Genomic DNA, 14,132 nt, shown 5'->3' with positions numbered 1-14,132 from the left:
ACCCTAGGAATCGATAATTTGTGTAGGTATGTACGATCACCGACAAAAATAATGATAATCGGGAACTTACTTCCACTTAGGCAACCAACCATACACGATCTACAAAGCCCACGTAAACACAGTAAAAAAATAAAACTTAAAGATTAAATACGACTTGCGTTTTTTATTGCATATTCAATCATTAAAAACCAGGTGTCAAATTCTTGACAGAATAGCTTCCTAGCTGAAACCAAAAATTGCCAACATATGTACGCACTTACAGACAGGAAAAATTTATTCTTTAAAAGTTGCTTAAAATGATCTAAAACGTCAACATTTGATGAAATTTCGCATTGTACCTAGCTCATGCTATGAAGAGAAAACCGTCAGCATTTTGTTTGCTTTTATTGGAGGGACCTACCATCCAAATTTCGTTAAAATTGCTCCATAAATAAGAAAGTTGGATGTTGCACATGCGCAAGACTATTTTTTGCGCATGCATTTTGTTAGCTTTTATTAAAAGGACCTACCATCTAAATTTCGTTAAAATTGTTCCATAAATAAGAAAGTTGCATTTCTGCACATGCGCAACACGATTTTTGCGCATGCATTTTGTTTGCTTTTATTAGAGGGACCTACCATCCAATTTTCGTTAAAATTGCTCCATAAATAAGAAAGTTGAATGTTGCACATGCGCATAAAATAAATAAATAAATGAAGTAGACATAGGGATTTATGTGTATTGTTTTTCCCTGTTTACTTTTAAATGACAAAACCTTTTCTGAACGGCGTCACATTAATTAATTTAAATATTGTTGCTTTGGGTTTTATATTTTCGTGTGCGGTATATTCAACAGAAGAAGAAGTTGATATTGTCAATTGATATAATGCCGGAAACAGTTCAAGGAGCGGCGTAAAAGGTTGATTTTCTATTAACCCAAAACAACAATATTCAAAATAATTAATATGGCAGCCAGATGTTTCAAAGATACAGGATGTTCTTTACGGAAACCTTTGAATACCCCTACCACTTCATTTTTAGAGATACTGCAATAATTGTCAAACAAAAAAGGTTCAGATTATCGTCGACCTCAAAGACCAGGCATTTTTTTGTTAGGTTAATATAGCGGAATTCACAGAAGCATCACTTTTTTAGATTCCAGATTGCAGTTACGCCCCCTAACGGGCATTTCAGAAACTTAAAAATATTTTCCAGGTTGTTCTCGTGGCCGTTTTAGTAATAACTTTTTTACCGCAAGGCTCTACGATGGACCGGCTCCCAGATACAGTACCTCGCATTCTTATTTGGCCACCCTGTACATTATTTTTTTCAAACCTTGAAGGCGCCTAACAAAGTGTTAGCCCCCCCAGCTACTCCACAGCCAGGTCTGCATTTCTGTGTTTGGGTATTATTGGACAAGCTTTCAGCGTGCCTCAAATACCTAGCCAAAAATGTCTACCAGCTCTCGGACTATTATACTTAAGGCATGCCGATAAATTCAATAATATTTGTGAGGATTGCATTCCGTTGATGGTATACTCAAAAATGGTATATGTTTCCTAAAGACCCAGGAAAGTTGAATCTTTTGCTTATTTCAAAATAAACACAACAGTATGAAATCATAAATTCATTAATTTAGACAATCGCTGTTTAATTGCAAACAACATAATAGATTAGCATACACAAAAACTGACTAAAGCACATTTGATGGCAGTTCCGAAGTGCCTCTAGCTATGCCAACACAATTAATACAAAATCCAATACGAATAAAACTAGCAAATAAGCCAAAAAATCTCCTGCATTTATATACAAGATTTAGGTATCTTAGTAAAGACGCATGAAATACAAAAATAATACTTTACGACTAACCCATCTCAAATTATAGAAGAAGTTGCACTAAATTTTCAGTCAATCACTAGTCTTAAATAAAATTGATTAAAATGCAAGAGATTACAATACTAATTTATAATTTGGATTTAGTATTAACAGTGTTGACGGCTAATTGTCAAGAGGGCGCTGTCTCGTATCTAATAATCATGGAGTTAGAATTTCCTGCTTCAATCTTGTAACCTATAGATTTGTAAAATGGTATGAGATTATCTTTGCAGTCCAATGACATTTTATAACATCCAAGCTTCTTCGCCAAGAGCGTCACCGTTAACACAATGCTATAAATTCCAGAGAGATTACATTATTGCAATGATATTGTAAAGTACTTACAGCTTTCCCAATTGTTTCCCTCTGTAAGTGTTGTTAACGACAACATCTTCTAATCTGCCTCTTATGGAAGCGTTGTGAATAAATTTCAGCTCGGTGACTAAAGTAGCAGCACCAATAATTGTTTGACTTCGTGTATCTTCAATAACGGTGACGTAATAAGCACCAGATCGTTGCATTAGCCAATATTGACCTAAAAAATTAATTACTTCATTCGGCATTCAGGTATAGGGACATGCCAGGGGTTGGCAACCAATGGCTCGCGAGCCGCATGTGGCTCTTTTGATATAAAGTTGCAATTTGTTCATTTTTTCAAAATTTACCTTTTTAATTAATCTTAATTACGAAATTGAAAGTACACTTGCAGCAAATAATTAATTTGTGACACTTGTTTACTTTCTGATATTCTTTTGTTTTTTATTATCACAGTTTACTCTGATGTATAAACATGTAATTAATTAATGGGTCGTTACTTTTGTGAGACCTAAAAACTATGGGGACACCCCTTATAAAAATTAAAGAGAACACAAAAGACAATCGAATAGCGAAATAAAATATTGGTAGTTCCATTTGAAAAAGAATAGTTATGTAGTAAAAATATCTCGACCCAAATATGCAGGATGTTCTATTTTAAAAAATCAGTTCATTATTGACACCATAAAAATGGGACACCCTGTACATTCAAAAATAATTTCTGTAGATCCTAATCATCTATAGTTGACACTCCAGTTGACATTTGCACAAAATATTTTTTACCAGGTATCAGCTAGAAAAGACCGACGCACTGTTGCAAGACCCTGTACATACCCAAATACTATAATATTGAATCGAAAATTGTTAGTGGGTCTGGGAAATGTCGTAAATTGTAACTTTTGGCTCTACCTACCGTTTCAATAGGAGGCCACTAAAGGAAGTAATTCAATGTAGTAAGCACTATATTCAAGGATTCAATTGTAGGTAATTACCTGCAGTGTTGAGGGATCCCAAAGACACTCGGTGACTGTTGTAAATTGTCCCATTACAACAAGCATTATTGTAACTTTTCCAGAAAGGAAAAATGTCGTATCCAAAAGTAATGACCAATGTGAAAGTATCAATAATAAATCCAATGCTTTACATATACTAGGTACCTATGCCTATTAAAAAACAATGCATATACCTACTTGACCTTTTAAATGTAAAAAGTTGAATTAAGAAACTGTGGAATGCAGGTTTTCTCAAGACCTTCACCTTAAATCATTTTGTTTTTTTAGCTAATTACCTACACCTGTTTTTAGTAGGCGGCTACTACAATGTTTATTAAATAGGTACTCTAAACGACATTAATTATACACGATTTTCTTTTAATGAATGAAATGCTACTCACGTTCGAAATCATGTTGAGAAACATTTCCTACAGTGGTCAGTTGTGCCAACAAGGTTAAAAATCCTTTATTATGGTCGGTTATTTGTAAAGGTCTAACACACAGCCACTCTTCGCCAGGATCTGTGCTTGTTATGTTTGGTGACATAAGGTTTCTTGCAGAGGACCAGTCCAATCCTTCAAGTAACAATGGATCATACAAATAGGATCCATTATTAGAACCCTACAAGTGAGACATCTAATTTATCAAGTTTTTTCACTCAACATTACTTTAAAATCAGTATGGGATGTAGATAACATTGGCCACGTTACAATGTCACATTATATTTATTACCTACTTCATTGTGTTAGTAAACCTTATCTAAAGAAGGTATAAGTAGGGATTAATTACGATTGAATAATGATTAAATTACCTTCTTATGGGCCCCCATCACACCTGGGTACACACTCAAACTATTATGCGTGCAATTTGAAAGGTATGTTAACAGTAAGCGAAGAAAAAAAATTATTCACCTTGAGTACTTTCACATTTTTGGAATGTTCGCCAAGTTGCAAGTGGCCTAGTGGAAGTCGTAGAAATATTACATAAGTAGGCCGTTTAATCGACAAGTAGTTCAATAAGCTCGTGGAAGTATCAATATACAGGGTCATACCGAAATATTCATCGTTTAAGATAAGCATTCGCCAATTTTTTAAAGAAATGCGAAATGTATTTTATACGTAAATAGGTTAGTCACGAGCGCACATAAAATACGTTTTTTACTCCTGGACTCTCCGATAGACCACATCACCCTAAATACGAAGAATGTTGCGCGGTTATTTCTCATTTATGCAAATTCGCGACTAATCTTTAAGGTGATGTTTCAGAATTGAGCTCTAAAGAATGAGTTTTAAAACATTTATCTGAAGATCAATTTTTTTAAAAATTTGCGTAAACGATATGCTAACCTACATCGGTGTATTTGAAAACGAAAGAAATCATTCGAGCCCCTCCTCGCAGAACCATGGTTCTCGTGTTTTTCGGCAAAGAACGCTCTACGAAGGATAAAAACAAATCTGGTTTATTATCGGACGAAATTTAATTAACACACGTGTTCTTATCATATAAGAAGAGATAACGGATTTTACGATGTGCGCGTTATTTCGGCGTAAGTGGGGACGCGTTCCTTCGAAATTGGCGTTATCAAGTCTGATTGTGATTAGCGGTTGATTTGAAAAAAATGGTGTAAATACCGGAGTCGACGAGAAACGAGGCTGCTGCTGCTAACGGTTAGTTTTTGCGATGGTTAAAGAGCGTGCAAATTCGTTTACGCTAATCTCTTTATTTTTAACCACGCTTTTTCAGAAAACCTACATACAAATAAGAATTGCAAGTCTGCGCAGTGCGCAGGTGTGGTAATTTTTTTGCATCTCTGCGGATAGTTATTTTTTGATGTGCGTTTAGTTATTTTTTTTAGACAGCACAGTTCAGAAAAATCCGCCCATAAGTTAAAGTAAGCTATTGCATCTGCATATGCGCAATCAACTTTTTAACACGTGCGGATAAATTATGGTTCCAAGTAATATACATGGCGGCCAACAGAGTCAATTTTCACTCTTTCTTTCATAGTCTAAGAATTTTCATTTTCTTTTCTCTATCATAGCGTTTCTTCAATTAAATTGAGGATTGGATCAAGATTTTGGGTCTCTCTAGTTAAAAACTGAGCAAGTTTCAAGTTTGAGCGTTGACTAATCAAGGATCAAAATGCAACAAGCGGGTAGGATTTATTACTACAATCATCCCTGTGATGTATCACTAACGTTAAACTTAACGTCTAGAAGTTATATGAAGAAAACGTTAATTGTTCATTTGCTCACGTTTGACGTTTCTGACGTCACAGGGCCGAATAACTGGCAAAAGTTGTTTAAAATCGTGAGGAGTGGAAAAATAGAATTGTTTTTGTGCTATAATAAATGTACGGGTACATTTGTCGCAGTGAAACATGATTTTCTTCTTCGTTAATCCAGGATATCTCTCCACGATTGCTACCTGCAAACGGCCCAAAAGTGCTGAATAGTACCTACTACCTTTTCAAGGTATTTAGTTGACTAGCAGAATATTCTTTGCATCCTACATCCCAGAAAACTGATCTCTCGCAATAGGCTCACACTCTCCTCGGACTTCAGCGCCCGAACACGTTTTTGATCCAGCGTCAGCAACAGCAGCATCCATCATTCGCAATTCGCAAGCTTTTTCATGTGCATTAATTACTTTTAATAATGCTCACACTATAACTCTGAGTGACGTGCAAACTACTAACAAAATGACAAATTTAACATCTTTTCGGGATACGGATAAACGGTGGAAACTCAGCAAACATAAACACTTTTGTGGTTTTCCCAAGATAACTGAAAAAGCGAATTCTAAGTTACTCATATATAGAGCACAAAAAACGTATTATGAGCCAAGCCATAGTTTTCAAGACTAAAGCAACAAGCTCAAATTATGCGCCGTTTTTCCTTTTGATTGAACTATTCATGTTGGTGCATGATATTGACCATGAAAATCATCAATACTCCCTTTGCAACTATGGCAACATATATTGTTGATTTTCAATTAATATCAACACGTTCTCGTGTTTTCGACATTTAAAATAAATAATGGAGCAACTTGCAAAACCACAAATAATATGTCATCTTGAGAAGGACGTAAATTATTCCGTACACGAAGTTAAATGGATTCCATCCTCGGCGAAATTTGTCGCGATGGGCGGAAAGTCCAATGGCACCGGCATTGTGGAAATCTACGCCATGAGCGGCGATGGACTTGAAAAAATCAGCGAGTTCGCCAAAGCAGATCAATTTAAGTGCGGCACATTTGAAGCTTCCAGTTTGAGGGCACGCCACTTGGCTACGGGCGATTTCGGAGGAAGATTACAAGTATGGTATATGACTTATCGGAATTGCGAGTAACACTCATAATAAATACCGTTACGTAGGGATTTAGAAGACTCACTACTTCCCGTGTATAAATCGACAAAGCATACAGCAATAATCAATTCAATAGATGGTATAGCCGGAACGAAAGTCGGATGCGGTGCGCCGGAATTAGTAACAGGATCTCGCGACGGTTCGTTCTGGCACAGTTTCTGGTTAATTACACTTGAAAATATTCATTTCAAGGATCTGTAATGGTGTGGGATGTTCGACAGAAGGATATTCCTGTAGCCAAGTTTCTACCTAGCGAGGGAACGGCGGCGAGAGATTGTTGGGTTGTTGCATTCGGTAACTCCTACAATTCTGAGGAGCGGGTCGTTTGCGCTGGATATGACAATGGGGATGTGAAGATGTTCGATTTAAAAAGTATGTCCTTACGTTGGTCCAAATGCTTGAAAAATGGAGTAAGTACTTGCAATAAATTCGTTGACTGTTAGTCAAATCACATTGGATAAGTAGTTGATTAATTAATACACTTAATAGTGTCAACCAGCAGGAGTCCTCACCGACTGTACCTTACTTGTAAGAAACTATAATTTTGAAAATCTGCTTGTAGTTTCTCAGTTCAGTCACTAAACACCTCAATTATATTACCTTGAGAAAGTAGTGCGAATCATTTGATGTTGGGAAAAACGACTTAGTCTACAGTGAATTGACTTCCTCTTAACAGTAGCAGTAATAGACTAAACAGTGTTAAATTAGTTAAGGCTTTATTTGGATAACTTAATTTTATAAATGGTTTTTGTAGGTTGTTGGGCTTCAGTTTGATCGCAAGGATATACCCATGAACAAACTAGTTGCGACAACTTTGGAATCTAAACTTTACTGCTTTGACGTACGTACACAGCATCCTAAGAAAGGTTTCGCGCAAGTAACTGAAAAAGCGCACGGATCCACAGTTTGGTCGGTAAAGCATTTACCACAAAATCGAGAAATATTCATGACAACGGGAGGCGCGGGCTCTTTATGTTTATGGAAATAGTAAGTATAATCTATAAGTTCAAATTCTACTAACGTATGATATGTAAATAGCAACTACCCACATAAGCGTGTCGACAAGGATGGTGATGGTCTTGAAATGGGCGTGCCAGGAGAGTTGAGTTTGTTACAAAATAGTACAGTCTCCACACAGCCCATTACATCATTCGATTGGTGTAATGATAAAATTGGTTTATCGGTTTGCTCAGCATATGATCAAACTGTGAGGGTACTAATTACAACAAAACTGAATCTATACTAGGATGTATCTTTGTAATTGTTCACTAATTATGTAAGGCTTTCCTACTTTGATTTTTTGCTATTTCTAGATTCATTAATAATTGTATACATGAGCAAACCATGTTCATAAACAATTGCAATTTTTAACAGTAAACCTGAGGGTAAACAAAAAAATCGCTTGCTGAAAGTGTAAGAGTAGGTACCTAAAAGAACACTCAAAAGTGCCTTTGGGACTAGGGTAAAAAATCTTCTTCTTTGTAGAGAATCTGAGCATAAATAAATAAATGATTTAAAAAAGTTACGAATGTATATTTTATGCTTAAAATTAAAAAAATATTTACAATAAATAGTTCCAATGAAGATTCAAATAATAACAATAAAACATGTTTTAAGTTGGCAAGAACCTCGACGGATCAGTAAACCTAGCCGTAAGTATGTAAAATAACGCAGGTAGTGGCACTAGAAGTATCAACAAGGCGTGTAATGTCGGATTTGTGAGCTGTGTTATAGCAATTATACCATATGCGTGTAAACACCAATGGCCAATGAGGATGATTACATTTCTCAAATCCACAACCGTTGTTATAATGAGGGAGAGTACGGTTTGGTCTATTTGAGCAGCAAAGTGTGCTGCGCACGATATTACCGATAAGACCACGATTAGATACGGAAATGAGTAATCTGAAAGACAAACCTGGTAATCCACCTACATATATAAAATTCCCAGTTGACTTACACAGTAAACCCCCGATCAGTGCTTGCAGGAGCGCGAGTATTGGTAAAAAGTACATTGCGGCATATATCGACATCTTGCTCTGTCTGGGCAAGCATCTCTTGCAAATCCATGGTCTCAATATAAGCATCAAGATTAGGGCATATGCAAAGAACACAAACACCATTGTATACCTGTAATAAACGGAAATAATGAGACATGTTAAAATTGCACGCCTTATATTACAAGGTGTCTTTTCTATGTCCACTGATGAACTTTTTTTTTCAAGAGATTCTCAGTCTGTAAATGGCACTTTAACATTACTTTGCTTACGTGACTGAAGATAGCGTCCTGTAGCGAACCCTTGATAAGTAATGAAGGAGTCAAGGAGAAGTTAGTACGTGTAGTAAGAGTTCATCCAAGTTCGAGTTAAAGTTGTGAAGAAATTGTACGTAAAAGTTTTTGGGGTAGCAGTTTTCATTGAAGTTGCATTTGTCCCTTTTTGCCGTTTACGTAAGACGCAAAACAGTTTTGATTATATCGTTATAAAAATGTATAATTATGTTCCTTACAATATTAAGGCTTTACCTTTTAATTTATTCCAATCAAAAACCAAAGCATTTATTAATAAAGCGTTTTACTCGTATGAGGAATTTTTCAGTACAGAGTTCTTTTTGTGGCAATTAAGTATTGATATTTTATAATTTTTGTTTATTCTTATATTTGTACTAATATTTTAATTTGCTTATGTATTGACTAATGTATGTAGGCTGTTCTACGAAACATTAAATAAACTTTATTATTATCGTCCACGTTATGATGTGTTTATTCGATCCCTTTAACGATCCAGATAGATGTCTCATGTTTAATTTTGTTGATTCATACCCAAAGTTTACTTCAGGTGTCTTGATACTTTTGGGATTTAAGGAATTTAAAATTAAAACACAGCATTTTTATTTGCCCACCCAATGTGGCGCATTGCATCTATTTTTTGTATGTGACCCACAAGTCAAATGTTTATTTTAGCAAAAGCTGAGAAAAAATTAATTTTCGGTTTTTTGGGGATACCTAACTTCGCTATTTGTAGTGCTACAAGAAACTGTACATGGGAAAATTAATCAGCATAAAATTCTGCATAACTTTGTCCATTGAAGCGACCTTTATAGGGTGGTCGCTATAAAAAAATAGTTTAGGGTCCTATGAAAAAAAACCAAACACCCTGTATAAAAACTGTGTATCGCGAGGGATTCTACATAAAAAGTGCTCTAAGAAAGATTTTGCCAAAATCAGTTATCTTTAATAATAAGCATATCTTTTTTATACAGCTTTTTGCATAACAACGTACTTTGTTCTTCTTTGCTAAGACAACTATCTGCCGAAACGATGATTACATCTGCTCACACTTTAATAGTTGTTGTTGTTGTTTAAAGCGGCAATTTCTTGGTTACCTGTATTATTTACTTATAATATATATTATATGATATTTGTTTTATTCGCGTTTTCACATTTTTTGTTTTTTGTGTGTTATTTATAAATTTAAAATATTTGGAAACTAATAAACATTTCCAAATAATCAAGAAATTTTCTGTTTACACAATCCTGCTATCTTTTCTTTGCCATGGAAACCTAGATGCCTACAATAAAACATTTTAATGTATAAAATGCAATATTGCAAATAATATTTAATATAAATATAATAAGTAATACATCAAAATTTACGGAATTCTATGCTCTTTTCAAAAACTCCAAAATATATAGGGTGGTCCGTATGAACCAATGTTTAGGGTCGTATCAGAAAAACCAAACACTGTATAAAAACTGTGTATCACAATGGATTCTATATAAAAAAGTGCTCTAAGAGAGATTTTACCAAAATTAATTATCATTAAAACTAAGAGAGTTATGGGGCATTAAGGAAATCAACTAAATTGTAGATACGCCCTCTAGCGGCCAACGATTAGTGATGGCTGAATTCTGTTTGCACCAGTGATTTTCTAATTAAAATTGGGCTCCAGACACCTAGGTCCATTTTTTCCCATCTCTTAAAATAAAGGATGTTTCCATAAGAAAGTGTTCAATTTCGACCACCCTGTACAGTATTTCATAAGGCCTTGTGTGTTTGTTTGTATACTAGTACTTATATTTGTTTTATATACTCTAATACTATCCACGTATAAATAATTTACTTATTGTATATTGTCCTATAATTGAATACTATGGTCTGTTGGGCAATTAAATGCTTGTTATGCAGCAGAGAAGTTTTTTACGGGAGTCAATGGTGTCTATCTGTCTGCAAACATGGCAACTGGCACACAGTTCAGCCGCTTTTCTAGATCCGCTTTAGGCGGTCTATTATTTGTTATTACATTTTTCAGTGGGCCCAATCTGCATGTATACAACTCACTTATTGATTGCATTTTTTATTTATTAATTTCTTAAAATATCTATATTTGGTACCAAAATGCATATACTTTATATTATGTGTGTAATTTTACTTTGATAATTCCTGTAATAGGCATTATTACTGTTGAAATTAAATAATAAATAAATATCTATTAATTGAAAGATTCTTCAAAATGAATTATTTTTGGATGCTTTTTCTAACCTGGTCTGTTCAAAACAACAGCTTTGATTGTACGGTGAGTCCCGTTTTAACCCAATTTTGACCTAGAATTTGTGCTGTCGTTATTTCTAGCATTATGGGCTTCTTGTTATTATTGACACAGAGGCTGCGAAGATAAAAATAAGCTAATCGTAAAAGCAAGAGATGCCATGGGTGCACAATTTTGCCAGTGCTGTGTAGGTATCATCATGTGATATACATAGTGTTAATAAAGTACTCTACAAATCTACAATATTTTAATTGAAAGCTGCATCTCCACGTCACTATATACTTTTTTAAATCGAAGTAAATAGGAGAGCAAAGAGGGAAAGTAGTGTGATTCCGACTTGGCATCACTGAAAGTAGGTTACCTTACTATACAGTAAAGATTGGTCTAGCAATTTGCATAGATAACTAAGGCCAACTTACAACGGATAAACCGCCTCCTGTGTACAGTGTACCGTTTTCTCGTAATTAGGACGAGGATTATGAAGTAACGTATACCAATCGGAGAGGCTTCTGACTGCACAACTACGTATCGTTAGCGTACCAAACGGTTCGGTTGACAACAGAGTTAACACGCACGCCAAGACTATTTCAATAAACGCTGAACAGTGTAGCATAATGACTTCTTTGTTGAAACTAAAAGTAAATTATTGTAAGGCATGTTTGGTCGTAGCTCACTTTACTTTCGTCGCATTACAACGAGGTCAATAAAAAACCAATGCAGAACTAGCGCTAACAGAACCATGAATCCCAAGTATAACCAGTCGTAAAACAAGGGATTGTCCGTGCACGGATCGCAAATAAAGGTACTGTCATTCCTTCGGTAGCCCCTGGGGCACGCCCCGCACTCCCCTAAACTGGCATTTTCCAACAGTGTTCTGCCACAATACCATCCTGGGCATCTCATTTTTGTTTAATGAGGTTACATTTCAAATAAAAACTTAGGTTAGGTGCTTCCCTTTCGGTTGTCAAAATATTTCGATCAGCAAAATGGTTGTCATTCAACATTTTTTGATTGGTTAATAAAACGACGGTATTGAATTTCGATTGGTCGCGCACTTATAGTTGCTAGTCTATTGAGTGACTGGTAACTGCAAGCAATTAATATTTCTTCGAAGTTTGTACGTAGTAATTTCGAAAAACTAATTCGAAGTTTTTAGAATTGGGACTACGAGCGCGAGTTACGGTCGGACGCCGGACGCGGCATGTGTCGGTCGCTCGTTTGATTAACAAGTCTCCCCCATCTATTTTCAGCCCTAGGTACTTATGGCATCGTATCTGTTCATGTGCGAAAATTGTCATAGAAAATATTAATAAGTGCGTAAAATTAGGGCGAAAATATTGTAATTGCGTGGATAATAGTATTTCGGTTGCGAACGATGCGTTACATAAGTGCTGGAAGTTACAGTGTTGTCGAAAATGAGCATTTTGTGGCGTTGTAACCAGCTGATGGCGGGTGAAAATACTGGACAGTTCGTTAATTTACCCGTCTAACGATTACCGTTTTGTATACCGGTAGGTGAATTGTTCTCGGAGCGTTAACGAGGAGAAGGAGGTTTGTTTTTGACGTACGTTTAGATTTTAAAAATTATAAAAACCAAACATTGACCGGCTAAGTGTTTGGGCGTGCACTCGCAAGAGAACCTCTAGGCACTCCTTGTATAAATTATTTTTTAGTCATTTATAAATTAGAAACGTTAGTGCCGAATAATGATAATGAGAAATTGTGTACTTTGACATCGGTTATTACAATTCTGGATTTTGGTGAAATGCAGAGTGATTGTGCGCGCCAGTGTGCAACCCCAGTGTAAATAATTGTGTTTTGGTGCTTAAAAGTTTTCGAAAACGATGTCGACGACCACGTTCGTCGATAGGATTGACCCTTTCGCCAAAAGATCCCTAAAGAAAAAGACTAAAAAGTCACAAGGCAGCTCTCGGTACCGTAATTCGCAGGACGTTGAGCTTCAGCAGCTTCCTCTTCTGAAAGGTAAGCTCATGGTTTAAAGCTCCAGTGTGCCCATCGCAGACTTCTTTGAACCCACAAGCCTTATTAACCCATTGTGTGTATAATTATATAATCTGGAGGAGTGTTTGAAATTCTATATTTTGTACACAATTTGTAGCTAGCGATGCGCAAGGTCGCTATGTGTGCACAAGGTCGCGACTCGAACCGCTCCGTATAAAATCAATCGCTAAAAATATTCAATGAAACGATTTCCATCTTAATTAATTCGTTGGCGGCATTTTAGACGGTACGAATTTATCACCAGTTCCTTTTGTTTTCATACATAACTAATCTCCACGTGTATCGTCGTTTCGCACTCGCCCGTATTTATTTATTAACCTCTAAATTTTGTGTAATTACTAAAATTTTTGGACTTGATCATATATTAGCCATTTGGTCGCGTAAATTCGTAACAGGTGTTCGCCTTAGTTTAAGTACTCTCAATTAATGAAGTGACACACAATTCTTGCTGTTATAACTTTATTTGGGTTATGACTAGCTCTAATTTCGTCATTTTTATTATGTTTTAAACTTGAATTGCACAAGTCGAGCTTGCCGGTTATTTGTTTTATGTGCGTGGTGTAAATACTAAGACGAGACGAGTCACTAAAGAATGTTATCTAAATCCCTTTGGAATGAAAAACAATCATTTCTTTTATTCTCCACATTGTAAACGTAAAGCTTTGTTGGAATGTAGGAAAGGCACGAATTAAGAGTCATACGCACTGAAGGTTACGAAAACTTCAGTGCAAACTTTTATTCAACGGTTTCTCGTCTATGATTCAGTTTCATTTTTTATGTTTTAGTCTCGGTTTATATGTCGATTCTTTTTTCGCCCGAATAGGAAATCCGATAAACATAATGAAGTGACCATTGTTTTCCGGTGTGACTAAGAAGCAAGATTGAGACACAATTTGCCGTTTCACAATGTAGATTAGTTTGTGTTGGGGTGTTTGTATAATCTTGGATTATCAAATACCTAGTTGAAGTTCTTATCTTGATTTTTGTTTCATGATAATTCCAAGAGTAATGTTTACTTTTATATTACTTATT

The 14,132-nt window shown here is 35.6% G+C and overlaps 3 protein-coding genes across 5 annotated transcripts; 1 reads left to right on the top strand and 2 right to left on the bottom strand.

Moving 5' to 3' along the window:
* Positions 1-1,610: 1,610 nt before the first annotated feature.
* Positions 1,611-4,226, bottom strand: LOC116159306 (probable glucosamine 6-phosphate N-acetyltransferase). 3 transcript variants are annotated; one of them, XM_031472261.1, is made up of 4 exons: positions 4,074-4,226; positions 3,564-3,783; positions 2,201-2,390; positions 1,611-2,148 (listed from the first exon to the last, which is right to left on the bottom strand). In XM_031472261.1, the coding sequence occupies exons 1-4, from the start codon at positions 4,209-4,211 to the stop codon at positions 1,986-1,988; spliced, it is 711 nt and encodes a 236-aa protein (XP_031328121.1). In that variant the 5' UTR covers positions 4,212-4,226; the 3' UTR covers positions 1,611-1,985. The 3 variants fall into 3 exon arrangements, with proteins under 3 accessions (XP_031328121.1, XP_031328123.1, XP_031328122.1); XM_031472263.1 differs by having other exon boundaries at positions 3,974-4,144; XM_031472262.1 differs by lacking the exon at positions 4,074-4,226 and adding an exon at positions 3,831-3,942.
* Positions 4,227-6,162: 1,936 nt separating this feature from the next.
* LOC116158751 (WD repeat-containing protein 92-like) lies at positions 6,163-8,011 on the top strand. Its single transcript, XM_031471581.1, has 5 exons — positions 6,163-6,484; positions 6,539-6,669; positions 6,723-6,940; positions 7,285-7,517; positions 7,569-8,011. Exons 1-5 carry the CDS (start codon positions 6,201-6,203, stop codon positions 7,774-7,776), a joined length of 1,074 nt encoding a protein of 357 aa, XP_031327441.1. The 5' UTR covers positions 6,163-6,200; the 3' UTR covers positions 7,777-8,011.
* Positions 8,012-8,048: 37 nt separating this feature from the next.
* On the bottom strand, positions 8,049-12,061 carry LOC116158752 (JNK1/MAPK8-associated membrane protein-like). Its single transcript, XM_031471582.1, has 4 exons — positions 11,758-12,061; positions 11,498-11,710; positions 8,491-8,660; positions 8,049-8,435 (listed from the first exon to the last, which is right to left on the bottom strand). Exons 1-4 carry the CDS (start codon positions 11,979-11,981, stop codon positions 8,143-8,145), a joined length of 900 nt encoding a protein of 299 aa, XP_031327442.1. The 5' UTR covers positions 11,982-12,061; the 3' UTR covers positions 8,049-8,142.
* Between the last annotated feature and the right edge of the window lie 2,071 nt (positions 12,062-14,132).

The sequence above is a fragment of the Photinus pyralis genome, unplaced genomic scaffold (genome assembly GCF_008802855.1).
Source record: "Photinus pyralis isolate 1611_PpyrPB1 unplaced genomic scaffold, Ppyr1.3 Ppyr1.4_LG1, whole genome shotgun sequence".
In the NCBI taxonomy this organism is placed as follows: domain Eukaryota; kingdom Metazoa; phylum Arthropoda; class Insecta; order Coleoptera; family Lampyridae; genus Photinus; species Photinus pyralis.
The sequence above is the reverse complement of the archived record's forward strand: the minus strand, read 5'-3'. Positions and strand labels throughout refer to the sequence as shown.